General features: G+C 41.1%; 1 protein-coding gene across 1 annotated transcript; it reads right to left on the reverse strand.

Moving 5' to 3' along the window:
• Positions 1-10,269: 10,269 nt before the first annotated feature.
• Positions 10,270-13,069, reverse strand: map1lc3c (microtubule-associated protein 1 light chain 3 gamma). The gene is made up of 4 exons (XM_028791178.2): positions 12,910-13,069; positions 12,753-12,808; positions 12,562-12,668; positions 10,270-10,597 (listed from the first exon to the last, which is right to left on the reverse strand). Exons 1-4 carry the CDS (start codon positions 12,965-12,967, stop codon positions 10,405-10,407), a joined length of 414 nt encoding a protein of 137 aa, XP_028647011.1. The 5' UTR covers positions 12,968-13,069; the 3' UTR covers positions 10,270-10,404.
• Between the last annotated feature and the right edge of the window lie 2,535 nt (positions 13,070-15,604).

Here is a 15,604-nt window from a genome sequence, read left to right on the forward strand (position 1 = left end):
GTAAAAGAATTTCCCTACACCCCTCAGGTACTACTAGCTGCTCAATAAATTCCCCCATCAAATGGTCTGTAATCACTCTGAAAAGACAACTGTCTTTCTCTAGAAAATGTGGGGGGGGGGGGGGGGGGGGGGGGGGGGTGTCTCCCTCAGACTCACTGGAGAGATCGGGTTCAATATCTAATTGGGGTTCTGGAGTGGTTGCACAAATGGATGCGCAGTTGGAAGCCGAATACATTTTTCAACTTGCCCAGAATGTTCCGCTCCCTTACGATCCAGAAGATGATTTATCTCCCGAGCGTCCTCCAAGTGTCCGACCTCCAAGTGTCCGACGGAGAGCTACTCCAGTCCCTCAACAGTATGTTCCGCATCCTCCACAAAATGATAGACAAGTTGTTCCTCTGCCTCCGCTTCCGGACAACGCTAAGAATGTGCTGATGAAGATGGGTCCGTCTGATGACCCAGAGATGTTTCTTTTGGCTTTTGAGCAAGTGGCGACTTTGTTGGGATGGGACAAATGGCATTGGGCTGTTATCGTCACCCCGTTTTTATCTGATGACGCCCTTCTTTCATTACAAAATGTACCTGCCGATAAGCTTGGTCGATTATGGTTTTTTGAAGGGGTAAATTGTTTTGCGTAAAACCACAACATTTTTGTCTAAAGGTTTTGCACTTTACGACTGGAGACTGAATTTGGATGGTTCCATCCGTGCACAAATACAAGATTTGATTCATAAAGTGCATTGCTGGTTCGAGGGAGATAAGATGGAGCGCATCGTGGAAAAGGTTGTTATGAACATAGTGCTGTTCGGGATACCTGCACCTCTCCGAGATGAGTTTCTTCGTCACAATCTTGAATCACTGGCGGTTATATCTCAACGGTTGGAAGGCTCGCAGACCGCTTGGAAAACAGGCGGTGAGTTCGGTGCTCCGTATGCTGTGTTACAACCTCCGAGGGACCGCCCAGGGCATCCTCGTCAACTTGACCGTGGACCAGAACGTCATCAACCGTCAGCAACTGATCCTCGGATTTTGTCGGGAAGGCCTCCAGGGAACGCAGTTGGTGCAGTTACGAATGAGATGCCTGCTTCTGGAGAAAGAGGCCGTGGTCGTGGACGTCGCCGAGTTTATTTCGGCAGTGGCGCTGAACAAAGATGTTTCCGGTGCGACCAACCGGGTCACTTGGTGAGAGATTGTCGCCTGTCTCCAGCTCAATCAATGGAAGTTGGCGCAGCGGAGGTTTGTTGCTCGAATATTCCAGATCCGTCGAAAAAGAAAAATGGCTTATTTTTCTCTGTGAACTTCGGGGGCCACCAGGTGAACGCGTTGCTGGACTCAGGTAGTGACCTTTGTGTGGTCAGACGTGACTGTCTTGACGACAGTTACCATAGTAATACTGAGACTGTAAAAATACGTTGTGTACATGGAGATGTTAAAGACTATGAGACATTGCTTCTTCCTTTAACTTATAAGGGTCGTCACTTTAAAGTTTGGTCTGCTGTTTCTGACTCATGCCCTTGGCCTTTGCTGATAGACAGAAGGAATGCCCTTTTTCCTAGACTAATGGCTGAACATCGCTCACCAGTAAACGATTCGCCTGTTGAACTCAGTCTGGGGGAGGAAGACAGGGAACTGGTGGCGGTTGGGAAAAATCTAGAACCCCACTTCTGGTACCACTTGTCATGCTTGGGTCACAGATTTGCACAGAGACACAGGAGGTTGTAGAAAAGAAAGGAACTTTATTCAAAACACTGCAAACAAACATTTGTCTCTTTTCAAAAGTTTAAACGTGCTCATCCATGACAAGTCAGAGATGACAGTTTCCCCAGGAGGAGAGAATGTCTAAGAGAGGGATAAGGAGAAGCAAGCTATCAGTTTAACAAACTGAGAGAAGCCCGTGCAGGCTTTTTAAGAAGGCGGAGCACCGCGCGAGAGGCATATTACGCAACAGAGCCGGCTAGAAGGGAAAGGAGGAATGTGAAGGTAATTTGTCTATGTGTTTCTTAAGGGCTTTCCCAGGGGCGTCTGTAACTTCTGGGGGTGTGATCAGCTTCACAGCTCACAATATATATATATATATATATATATATATATATATATATATATATATATATATATACACACACACACAGCCAGAATGGATGGTTCCTTACCTGGCCAGGTGACCTTTTTACTAGATGGATGTGAACTTGGCTACCCATCAAAACTACAACTGCCATATAGCCCTGCAGGTGTCTGAGAAGGGTGCACGCCAGAGGGATGTCACCACCCAGTGTACTGGAGAACCACATGGCCATGGGTCTATCTCCCCCTGTCTATCCATTATAACGGCCTTCTGACCAGGAAAGGTACCACTAACCAACCTGGTCAGGATGCCAATCCACTGACATCCATCTATTAAAAAGACCTCCCGACCAGGTAAGGAGCATCCATGTTATCTATTACAGTTAATATATTTACTGTACATATTATCATTCAGCCCCATCACTTTTTTTCAAATTTTGTTATGTTGCAGCCTTATGCTAAAATTTTGTAAATTATTCTTCCCTCATTCCACAACACTTAATACCCCAGAATGACAAAATGAAAACAGGATTGTTGGATTTTTTTAAATAAAAAAAAAATGAAATATCACATTGACACAAATATGCAGACATTTTGCTATGACATTTGGAATTTGGCTCCAGTGCACCCCATTCTGTTGATCATCATTGAGATGTTTCTACACCTTGTTTGAAGTCCACTTGTGGTCAATTCAATCGATTGGACGTGATTAGGAAAGGCTCACACCTGTCTATATGAGGTCTCGAAAGTTGAGCAAAAATCAAAGAATTGCCTGCAGAGCTTAGAGACAGAATTGTGTTGAAGCACAGATCTGGGGAAGGCTACACAAAACTCCCACAGCATTGAAGTTTCCCATGAGCAGAGAGTCCTTCCTAATTCTTAAATGGAATATGTTTGGTATAACCACAGCTCTTTCTAGAGCTGGCAGCCCAGTCAGACTGAGCCACTGGGGGAGAAAGGTGGAAAAGAACCCAATGGTCACTCTGACTGAGCTCTGGACAACCTGTTTGGAGATGGGAGAATCTTCTAGAAGGATAAACAACACTTGAACAGTCCACTAATCAAGGCTATATGGCAGAATCACCAGAAAACACATAAAAGCCCACTAGGAGTTTGCAGAAAGGCACCTAAAGGACTCTCAGGGTATGAGAAACAAGATTCCTTGGTCTAATGAAACCAAGATTGAACTGTTTGGCTGCAATTCTAAAGAAAGCAGGCACCATTCATCACCTGTGCAATTCCACTTCAGCAATGAAGCATCATGCCTTGATGTGGTGTCTGCAGCTCAGAAAAAAATGGTAGATTTTACATAAAGAAATAATGAACATGATAGCACTGGGGAGTGAAGCAGGTGTGAGCAATCTGCAGAGAAGACAGCTTGTCTCTGGGTTGGTGCGAGTGGTCAGCCATTCGTGTGTTGCCTTGCCAGCACGTGCGGGTGGTCTGATTGTCTTAATATAAGCCCGGGGTGAAGGTTAAAGTAGAGTGTGTGAAGCAGGCAGGAAACGGGAAAAAGCCAGTGCAAGTGTGAGGAGGCAGAAGCCAATCGGAGGAGAGCCCCAGGAGGACAGCATGTGACCAACACTCAGGGTTGCGGTGATGGTTTGCTCTGCTGAGCAACTTAAGGGAATGGGAGTGACCAGGAGGAGTGCGGCTCCACGTATGTCCGGGAAGGCAAAGGGAGTCAATGACAGAGGCTTGGACATTTGCTCAGCTCATCCCTCGGAAACATAAACGGCTATGGTGGGTTCCAGAGGGTCCCAGTGGGACCCGCTAGCATGGGGCCGACCCGCACCATCACACTTATTTTTCAGCAGCAGGCACTGAGAGACTAGACAGTGTTAGTGGAAAAACTGAATGGAGAGACACAGAGAGACATCCTTAATGAAAACCTGCTCCAGAGCACTCTGGACTTCAGACTGGGCCAAAGGCTCATCTTCCAAGAGGGCACAGAGCAAAGACAACACAGGAGCGGCTTAGGGACAACTCTGTCAATGTCCTTGAGTAGCCTACCCACAGCCCAGACTGATCCTGATCAAACACCTCTGGACAGACCAGAAAGTAGCTGTCCACCGACTCTATTAAACCTGACACAGCTTGAGAGAAGAATGGCAGAAAATTCCCAAAGGCAGGTGTTAGAAGCTTGTCACGTTAACGTCTAAGAAGACTCCAGGCTGTAATCACTGCCAACGATGCTTCAACTAAATACTGAGTAAAGGGTCGGAACGCTTATGCCAGTGTAAAATTTATTTTTATTAAATTAGCCTTAATTTCCAATATCATGTTTCCGCTTTGTCAGTCTGGGTATTGAGTGTAAAAATGAATTGAAATGATTTTAGCACAAGGCTGCAACTTAGCAAAATGTGAAAAAAGTGAAGTGTCTGAATACTTTCTGAATACATATATGGGCAAATTTCTTGGTCTCCTTACAGGTCATTACAAAACTTCTGAACGTCTGCCTCCTGAAAAGTGATGAATTGAAAAGAGATTGTCTCCTGTATACATACCTACATGACTTTGATATGTCATCAAGTAAAACAAAGCAGGCATGAAAAGAGATCAAGTATTGCTTATTCTACAAAGATATTCTAAAATGTCCTGTACACATTTGTTGGGACCCCCTGGAAAAGAACATAAAGAATTGGATTAGAGTGATTATTCGAAGTACCGGTAGATCTTTTCTTCATTTCGTATCACATATCTAACTTCAATTGTGCAATCAGCCTGAATGTTGAACCAGAGAAAACAAAGGAGAGAGTTGTCTGAGAGGATCAGAAAGAAAATGACAGACAAGCATGTTAAAGGCAAAGGCTAGGAGACTATACGCAAGCAGCATGATGCTCCTGTGACAACAGTTGCAAATATTATTAAGAAGTCTAAGGTTCATTGGACTGTAACCAACCACCCCGGATAGGGCTGCAAGTGGAAAATCAATCCCAGAATGGGCAGAAGGATAGTGTGAATGGTAGACAAAAAGCCAAGCACAACATCTAAAGAGATACAAGCTGACCTCCAAGGTCAAGGTCCATCAGTGTCTATTTGCACCATCCATTGCACTTTGAGTGACAGTTGCCTCAATGGAATTAGAATTAGGGTTAGAAGGACTTCAATGTTGAAAGAAAACCATAAAAAAGCCTGACTGGAATTTGCCCAAATGCATATTGACAAGCCACAATGTTTCTGGAAGAATGTCCTTTGGGCAGATAAGACAAAGCTGAAATTTTTTGGCAAGTCACATCAGCTCTGCGTCTACAGACAAAAACATGAAGCTATCAAAGAAAAGAACACCAGACCTACTATGAAACATGGTGGAAGCTCCGTTGAGTTTTGGGGTTGCTTTGCTGTGTATGGCACATGGTACCTTGAGTCTGTGCAGAAACAATGAAATCTCAGGACTATTAAAACATTCTGGAGTGAAAAGTACTGCCCAGTGTGAGAAAGCTCTGTCTCAGTCACAGGTCATGGATCCTCCAACAGGATAAGGACACAAAACACACAGCTAAAAGCACCCAAGAATGGCTAAGAACAAAACCTTCTGAAGTGGCCTTCTGTGAGCCCTGGTTAGAATTCTATCAAACATCTATAGAAAGAACTGAAATATGCAGTCTGAACAAGACCCCCTTCAAACCTAACACAGCTGGAGTAGTTTGCTCAGGACGAGTGGGCCAAGTGACCTGTGGACAGATGCCGAAGTCTCATGGAGAGCTCCAGGAATTGCTTGTGTGCAGTGATGACCTCTAAATGTTGTGCAACAAAATATTAGGTGAAGAGTCCCATCATTTTTGTCCATGTCATTTTCATTTGTGTTATTATTTGAAATATTCTGTTGAATCAAAACTCTAAAGCAAAGTCTGACTTTTGTTAAATATGGAATAAACAATGATGGGGTCCAATTACTTTTGTATGTTTCATGTTATTTCTGAGAAAATTGCGGGTTCTTCTGTTTTCGAGGAGGGGTACCAACCAATGTTCCCTCTAAGGAGTAGCATATAGTGAGCAAAAAACATTGTTTATGAGCGACATTTTGTTTAAGCCAAAAATTTATGAGCACCAACTCCGACGGTCGGAGTGAGCGATCGTGCGATAAGTACGAGCGACGCCGTTGGAATGAGCGATCGTGCGGGAAGTATGAGCGGCGCTCTGAATTCGTGTGAGCGATTGCTCACGCGCTCAGCTTAGAGGGAACATTGGTACCTACCCACTACAGTATATTTAAACATGGTTAAAGAGTATGTGGAGTCTGCAGCTTTTCACCTAACAGGATATAGTGACTCAGGCATTTGGTGCAGACTGGGATCATTAAAGCCACTTCTCAATCACTGAAAAAGGTTAGCACATTTGACAGCACACAAGCCAGACACTTCAGCTCATGCAGTGTTGTGACTAAGGTAGGTTCTCTGTATTCCATACATTTGCACTCATAACTGGAGATCAGGGAATCACTAAAGGTTTAAGCCACTATCAGACATGTTTAATTTCAACTAGACGTTTCCTATGGTTGTTCCAGAACTACTTCAGCTCCATAACAGCTGTCATTTTTTCAATCATGAACATATTTTCCATATTTAGCTATTACACTATCAACAGAATTTAGGTATTGTCTTTGACTAGACTTTTACATTCATCTGTTTTCAGAATCTGCTTAAGCTATATCATATCAAACAACTTTTCCAGCAACTTTCACTCTTAGTGAGTCGGAGGCAGTTGGCGGGCTGCTCCGTTGAAGCTGGTTGCATAATAGGACATACCCAGCAGCTCAGTCCAACTAGAAGGCAGCAATGAGGACTAGGGAAGATGGGGGGTTTGGACCTCACAAACAGAACAAAAACTCATCTGATTGTCGTCTATTGTTTTATGTACCAAGACAAAATGGATAAAGGGGCCAAGATTGCAGCTAAACTCGATGCAGATGTTAATCATTTGTACAGCACCGGATCTATCAGGCAGCTTACTACTGGCTGTCAGAAAAAGGGGCAAGGACAACTGCACTGAAGATCAGTGCTCGGTCAATATAATAGACATGTACAGCAATTTTCAGTCATTTAAACTGACATGATCTGGTAAGGAGATCAGTGAATGCTGTTGGTAAATAGGACATACCCAAAACTCGAAGTTACATAATTGTGACATCATCCTGAATCCCTGCTTGCTACCATCAAATTAAACAGTACTTTAAAGTTTAAAACTACTTTTTAATTACTTACTAAACGTTTAAGCTACTTTAAACTTCTTTACCTTCACCCAATCTGATGCAGACTTGTCTTTGGATCATTGTCTTGCTACCCGACCTAGCTGTACTTCATCTTAAGCTCACAGATGGATAGATGGCCAGACATAACCCCGAAGCATCCTCTGAGAGACAGCATAATCTTATTCGTAAAGGAAATGTTTTTCTTCTTTCAGAAATAGCAGGGGTCTCACTGGTCAAAAAGCAGCAGTTTTGATTCTTCTATCCCTGTTATTTCAGAACATAACAGGGCTTGAAGCTCTCATTCATATTAATGAGGTGTGGTTTTCCCCTGCTTGCATAACTGGTCCATGGATCACAATTGTTATCTGGGTGGCTTGGTAATAATGGACCTTTGAAGAGGAAAGTCTTGATGATCCCCAACCATTCATTCTCTTTTTACTGGAGACTAACAAGAACTTCAATTAAGGCAAGATACAACTGTAGAAATTGTGCTTACAGTTAGTCTGATTCCAAGTTATAATTCAATGGGACTTGGATAGGAGTAGTCTATCATACTAGTTTAAAATATTAAAACATCACTTCTGTAAACCCAATTTAATTTCAGTGTTAGATGCTCAAGTGTGTGTATATTGTGTTAACCAATATTGCCACAATGTATGTTCTCAATGGTTGTCTTACCTTCTCACCTCTGATCTTTTCTAGCCAAATTTGAAATCTTACTCATTAACTGAAAATTCAGTTGAAGAAAAAAAAAAAAACAAAAAAAAAAAAAAAAAAAAAAAAACACACCTGCTCCTTAAATTCTGCTGCATTTGAATATAAACCAGCATCACTGAGAATGAAGCAACTATACACAAAATGTTTACAATAAAGTCAAGGTGTCAAAAAGTGCACACTATGCACTTGTATGGCTTGTTTCAAGTTAATTTCTTTATGAATTCAATCCCTATTAATTGACAAAACCCCAATTGTTTTCATATAGTCTGCACACATCTACTCATTCATTCCAGTCTTCCACTTAAAGGGGAAGCAAGGCAGGCAGTGAAAACCCTTACATCACAACAAAACCTATCAAGGATGGGTTACAAGGCCCTCCCAGAGCAAACAAACACATACCCAAATTAATTTAAACTTAAAACACTGAATTATCTGAACCATTTGAACAGTATCATGGTGGGAGGTAGCAGATAGACCAATAAATCTGTTTCAGGAAGAGATTCAAGTGATCAAAGCAAATTCTGTACTCCAATAACAAATAATGTTTTAAGAAAATGATTGCAAGGAAAATATGCAATCCTTTAGGACCAATAATGTCAATCTCTAGTTTGCTCTATGTATGGAGATTTATTTTGCTTTACCACTTTGTAGTTTAAACAATACATCCTTGGGGAGGGGATACATCCCCATTTATAGTACTTTTGACGCATAATTTAAACATCTTTCCAATGGGGCTCCAGAATGGAAAGACATGAGAAGTGCAGATAAAGAACTTTATTTGTAGCATTTGAGTAACACTACACACCAACAGATTAGCAACAGGAGCACTTTACCTTCTTGAAACAAGGTGGTTCTTTTCCATATCCCGAAACCCAAAAATAGGAAAAAAAAAAAAAAAAATATGGGGTACTGGGTGGGGAGCAAGACAGTTTAGCATTAACATGGTCCTTTAAAAAGCATTCAAATGTATTGATAATTACAGAAGGCACTATATAAAATTTTAAAACCTCAGTTTTCACATTACTACCAAGCAATACAGAAGGCCAGACAATTTTGAGCCCCATCAATCCATTCTCTTGGCAGATAAAAAGGTAGAAATTAAAAGGAAACATTGAGGTCTTTGACCTATTGCCCTAAAAAGGTTGAATAAACCTTTGTGAAGACTACCACACCGGCCTTGTGCAATGAACAGAAATCTGCACTCTTATTAACATGACCTCTTGCATATTACACTGGGGATCTTTGAACTTCTGGAAGTGGAGGCAGCAGAATACATTCTTTTATATCAGTCAAGGATGATATCCCCAGATTTTCCTTTTGGCCCAATTTCCCGGAGGATTTAAGCAGTGTAGTCGCCCTAGTGGGCAAATTACCTTATCCATAAAAGCCAGACCTCACCCTCCTCTAGAAGTTATACAGAACAGCTGCTAGCATAAACCAAAACACGTGCTGTACTGGGTCAGTAATGCAAACAATTTAAGGATCAATTGGGAATATCAACCCTTATGAAAAGCAAAAACACCCCACAAGCTCAAACACTTCTATAGCTGTAGCAAATAGTAAGACAGGTCTACAGCAGTCCCAGCAAAACCTGAATTCAGACAAATCTGTTTGTGGAGTTGAGTGCTAAGAAGGAAATTAAAAATCTACTGGGATAGACACTACTCCATGGTATTCACAACCATCTGGTCAGCATGTAGACAGTACCAGAGAATGCTAAAAATTCAAACTGACCTGTAAAAAGGAGGCAAAAATATCCAATGTTGAAAACCCCCACACAGCCTTCCAAGACATTTAAGAAGGTATTCACACCCTTGTTAAAACCTTGACTTTGGGTCAGTGTGTGTGTGAGAGAGAGAGAGATCTTTTACAGGCCAAAAGACCTACTGTAGAAGTCAAACATTTAAAGTTTACCTACCAAAAAGCCATTAGGACACTTTCCACAAAATATGATTAAGCCATCCTCAACTCAAGGTGGTAGAGACTCAACTGCAGCAATTGTATTTACGCTGTTTTTCAAAATGCATCTCTAATGTAGAAATAGAGGATCAGCTGGTGACCAATATAAAAACAGCCATACAACCATGCCCCAAAAGTAGTCTACATCTTCCATTGAAGCAAGCTCAGGATTTCTGCAGATCATTTTTTATAATACACCAAGGAGCTGTTGTATAGTACACTTTAAGTTTCAGAATGCAAAATATCAAGCCAATTTAGGATTAGAAAACAGAACTCAAAATGGTTTAAACCACATCACTCCAGTTAGATTCCCTTCAAATGACTCATTCTAGAAATTCATCCCAATTCCATAAATATAATTTTATTTTCATTAACTATAAAATGTAAAGGTACAAAATTTACATATAAAAAGTCACAGTAAGTCGATCCATCCCTTGGACCTGCCAATGCACGGACACCAAAACAAGCAAATGAAATTAAAAGTCAATGTTAAAGAAATTGGCAACAATGGACCCAAACATTTCCTGGGATGCATAGGTCATGTAGAGGAAACCATCTTCATCTTTGTGATCTCTATAGACTTCAGTCATAATCTGGGACATGCTAGCCAGGCTAGTGTTGTTCACAAGGAGATAAAATGCTTGACTTGGCATCAAGGACATGCGATTTCTAGGGAAATAAATTTTAAAAAGCCATTAGAAGTGCAAATATTACAGAAGGATTTACAGACCAGACAGCTTAGCAGTTTTCAATCTTACTAAAATCCCCTCAAAAGCCTTAGGCAGCCCAAATCTACAACAACTTTACAGTACAATGAGATTATCCTACTTCCAAAACAGTGCCACAAACAATTGATAATTCCAAGGGACTCCATCTAAGGGAGAGTTTATACATCATAGCTGCCAAATGTTCCCAGTGTTCCTTTGACTCATATTCCCGAGCACCTTGTCAAAAATGTGACATCCGCAAGTTTCACTACCAGCAGAAATATGGGGGCATGTGCGCTCAAGTTTTGGTATTATGTCAACATTGTTTACTATCAACAAATGCAAGCCTTCTGTCACATAACAGGATCCATCTGTATGCTTCAGTGTTTGATGTGGTGAAGCAAATCCAACAAAAGCGGACATGCAAAGTCTGAGAGTTTTTTCTTCATTTCTTGCATAGGCAAAACAAGCACTGCCCATTCCCAGTCGTAATGATGCAAACATTTAACCTCCTTAGCATTACTCCCGAGAGTCACTCCAGCAACCATATACTGTAGATGTCTCTCACATAAGCGTTAGACCCAAGGATTACTCAAGACAACACAGGTGGGTCTTGTCTAAACATGCCCAACTGTTACCCAAACAAGGGTGCAGATGTGTCATCCTACTTCATAATTACATCTCATAAAACATTTCAGCAGCTCAGGTGTTGTACACTCAAGTGACAGTCTTCAGGCAGTGAAATCGAAATTCTGATTAATATGAATGCTCATGTCAATCACATATGCAGTGCACTTTTCAAAAGCTGATCTGGAAAGAACCTGCAAAGGATTCATACGATTGTGCTGACCAACATCAGATTGTTTTATTTCTCCATGCTTCAAGGTATACCCACACTTGCAGCCAGTTAACACTAGAATCCCTGAAGCTTACGATTTCCGATATTGGGCATCAGTATGGCAATGTGGAGAGATGGGGTGGGGGGTGTGGGAGTGAGCCAACAGAAGACCAGCAAAGCTTGGGCCATAGACACCAACCAATATCTTAATTAGAAGTCAGTTGAGCCCATTAATTCCATGGCCTGTTGGTGCAATCATCCTGCCACAGCAGGAAATTCCAAAACTGTCGATTCCATTTTCAAGAGACCCATCAAAATAATTGTGGACCAGAGCAGATCAGCATTTCCAAGACCCTCACCTTAAAACTTCTAGATTTTGCAATTGACAGCTGATTATTGGCTCACATTGACTTGCTTTTTAAGACTCTGCATCTCATTTGACTGCTAAGGAGTCAGTCATGAACAAGGCAAAAAAACTTACCAGCTTTGACTGCTAGGTAAGCAGTTGGAACACATCTACAGCACCTTCAGCCTTCCACTTGGAGTAAAGAATTCTCTACAAACTACCCAATTCCTACTCAACAACAAGGGAATTTAGCAGCTGGTAAACCAGCCATTCTCTACATACATTAGTTAAGCAAGGATATTTCCCAGTTTTTTGCACCCATCCAAAAATTACAAACTGTTTAGGCTATAGGTTAGTAAATTAAAATTATAAAAATTGCATAAAACTACTTAAGTTGTTTGGTGTCTGCTCTACTTAAACAGTTTTCAGCAACAATTAGGAAAGCAAAATCCTTAAAGTCAAACATTTAGAAAGATACAGGAAAAAAAAAAAAAAAATTGACAAAATGTACTGTTCTAAACGGAAAAAGTATATTGTACTACGACAATGGGTTTAAATAAAACGGCTGACGGATTACAAAACTAGCTGGAACAAAAATTTGCAGTCAGAGGTGGCCCCCGGGCTTTAACTTGTAAACCTCGGTGATGGTTTAAAAAAAAAAAATAAAATAAAAGTGCATGCAGGCCGACACGTCACTACAACGAAGTTATTGCAGGCTACACTTAGACCCATGTCCACTCACCGGATGATGGTAATGAACTGAGTCATCGTTAGCTCCTGCGGAACCAGAAACTTGGTCTTATCCAAGAGTGGCAGGTACTTCTCCTTCGGATACCGCTCTACGATAACCTACAAAACATTTAGAAAAATGTTACTCACTACATAAATAAAACTACGCTTGTACCCAACGAATACAGAAGACAACAGTCTTACCGGAATTTTGGTGGGGAACTTTGCTCGAATACCAGCAACTTCTTCCATCCTCGTGGCTGTTTCAGAGAAAATACAAATAAACAAGTTAACCAGAGTGAAGGCTAGCGAATAGGAGCAGCGATTATTATACAAGTGGAGGGGGGAAAATCTGACTCACCCAAGCTTTTTCTTTGCTTGAACGGCTTGGCGTGTGGGCACTTATCCAGGGGAGGCATAATAAATATTTCCCGACCTTTACTTCTCCTCACACTGCAAATCTTCAAGTACGTCCTCCTGCTTACCTGTCGCGGGAATGAAGTATTTGCTAGTCGGTGGCTCACTTAAAGAGCCCGGCTTAGTGTCGTCAGCAAACCCACGTGACGAGCACCGCCCTCTAGTCAGGAGTCGCGCCGTCTAGTGGCTCAGTGCTGTGAGTTGTGGGCGTTTTCGGGGAGATAGTGTTTTTTGTTATTAATTTAATCAAATTATTCTTTAAAGAAAGACCGATATAGCTGTATTATTTTTTTACTTAGTAGTGGCAGTGGGGAACAATGGAACATATTTGACTCAAATTGTTTCTTTTGAGACTTATACAAGACGAACAACGAAATCGATACCCGTTGATTTAACGTATTGTTCGTTTGACAATTATTTGCCAAGTGGATAGATGTTTAAGTTTTTGTGAGGCCTTTTATCCAGGTTAGTAAAGCGTACTTTTACGGTGATTACTTCTAACGATGATATTTAGAACTGACCAACTTGGCGTCTTAGAAGTTATAAATTAGTAATCCAATAACGATGTAGGTAATCCTGTCGTCTGCCTTGTTCATTCGTTTGCAATGGGAGAGATAGGCGATATATTAATGGAGCTACGGGTTAGTAAGTTCCACCTCAATACTGGTACAGTTTCAAAGTTTTATACCTGGGCACACTAGAATTAACTTTTTTTCATGTATAAAGCCACTGTAAAGTTCGTTAAGCCCTTAAATGTTCGCGTACAGTGCCTTTCAGATACATTTTCTATACATTGGGACTGTTTATTTAAAATAAGACAAATTTACAGTTCAGTGAGATTGCAGGATATTTAGCTTATAGAATGAAATATATTGAGTTTGAAGTTCTGAATATAAAACACTGCAAAAATGTAAAAATTCATTAAAGAGGGAAATTTGGTTTATCAACAGATTTTACAGAGAGTCTAACATTAAAAGCACATCAACAATGAACTCAGCCAACAAGCATAAATTTATTTCTAATTGACATAATATATTGCTGAACATGATACCGAAGGTGATTCATTGAACTAAACATATTACACATAAAAATTAAACCAACATTTAGACTTGAATTCTGTAAATAATAGCAGTTCATCAGATTATTTAAGCCTGTTTATGTTTATTAAAATTAAACTTATTTAGAAGTTTAATAGCTGTTGGAATGATAGAATATTTGACCTGGCTACTTTTTATCCTTAGAACTTTGAACTTGTGACCCAATGGCAGCGACTGAAATTGAGAAGGTAGTTTTGATGTACAGTATTTTGTTTTTGTTGCTGACATTATGATGTCCAAACCAAGCCGGCAGAACATAGGTAAACGGGCTCAATAAAAGATTTATAAAAGTAGGACTCCGAGGTGCTGCAGTCCCTTTTTGCAGATGGCTTCTATATTTTAATTAAAATCAGTTTTGAGTCAATGATTGTTGACAGTTATAAATATCTGGGGATAATCTCCACTGCCCGGTCTTTGATGATTGTTCCTTGTGGGTGAATGGTGTTTCTTCAAAAAAGAATTATTTGTTCCTTAGTTTTTCTATTGTTTAGGCATGGAAAACACACATCACACCAATTTAAAAAATCATCAACCACTGGACCATGACTAGTTCTATTCTCATTCAGTAGTCTGACAATCACTGAGTCATCTGCAAGATGAACCTGTTTATACAGTGCATCTGGAAAGTATTCACAGCGCATCACTTTTTCCACATTGTGTTATGTTACAGCCTTATTCCAAAATGGATTAAATTCATTTTTTTCCTCAGAATTCTACACACAACACCCCATAATGACAACGTGAAGAAAGTTTACTTGAGGTTTTTGCAAATTTATTAAAAATAAAAAAAAACCTGAGAAATCACATGTACATAAGTATTCACAGCCTTTGCTCAATACTTTGTCAATGCACCTTTGGTAGCAATTACAGCCTCAAGTCTTTTTGAATATGATGCCACAAGCTTGGCACACCTGTCCTTGGCCAGTTTCGCCCATTCCTCTTTGCAGCACCTCTCAAGCTCCATCAGGTTGGATGGGAAGCATTGGTGCACAGCCATTTTAAGATCTCTCCAGAGATGTTCAATCGGATTCAAGTCTGGGCTCTGGCTGGGCCACTCAAGGACATTCACAGAGTTGTCCTGAAGCCACTCCTTTGATATCTTGGCGGTGTGCTTAGGGTCGTTGTCCTGCTGAAAGATGAACCGTCGCCCCAGTCTGAGGTCAAGAGCGCTCTGGAGCAGGTTTTCATCCAGGATGTCTCTGTACATTGCTGCAGTCATCTTTCCCTTTATCCTGACTAGTCTCCCAGTTCCTGCCACTGAAAAACATCCCCACAGCATGATGCTGCCACCACCATGCTTCACTGTTGGGATGGTATTGGCCTGGTGATGAGCGGTGCCTGGTTTCCTCCAAACGTGACGCCTGGCATTCACACCAAAGAGTTCAATCTTTGTCTCATCAGACCAGAGAATTTTCTTTCTCATGGTCTGAGAGTCCTTCAGGTGCCTTTTGGCAAACTCCAGGCGGGCTGCCATGTGCCTTTTACTAAGTAGTGGCTTCCGTCTGGCCACTCTACCATACAGGCCTGATTGGTGGATTGCTT

Source organism: Erpetoichthys calabaricus, chromosome 15, assembly GCF_900747795.2.
Source record: "Erpetoichthys calabaricus chromosome 15, fErpCal1.3, whole genome shotgun sequence".
NCBI classification, from domain to species: Eukaryota; Metazoa; Chordata; class Cladistia; order Polypteriformes; family Polypteridae; genus Erpetoichthys; species Erpetoichthys calabaricus.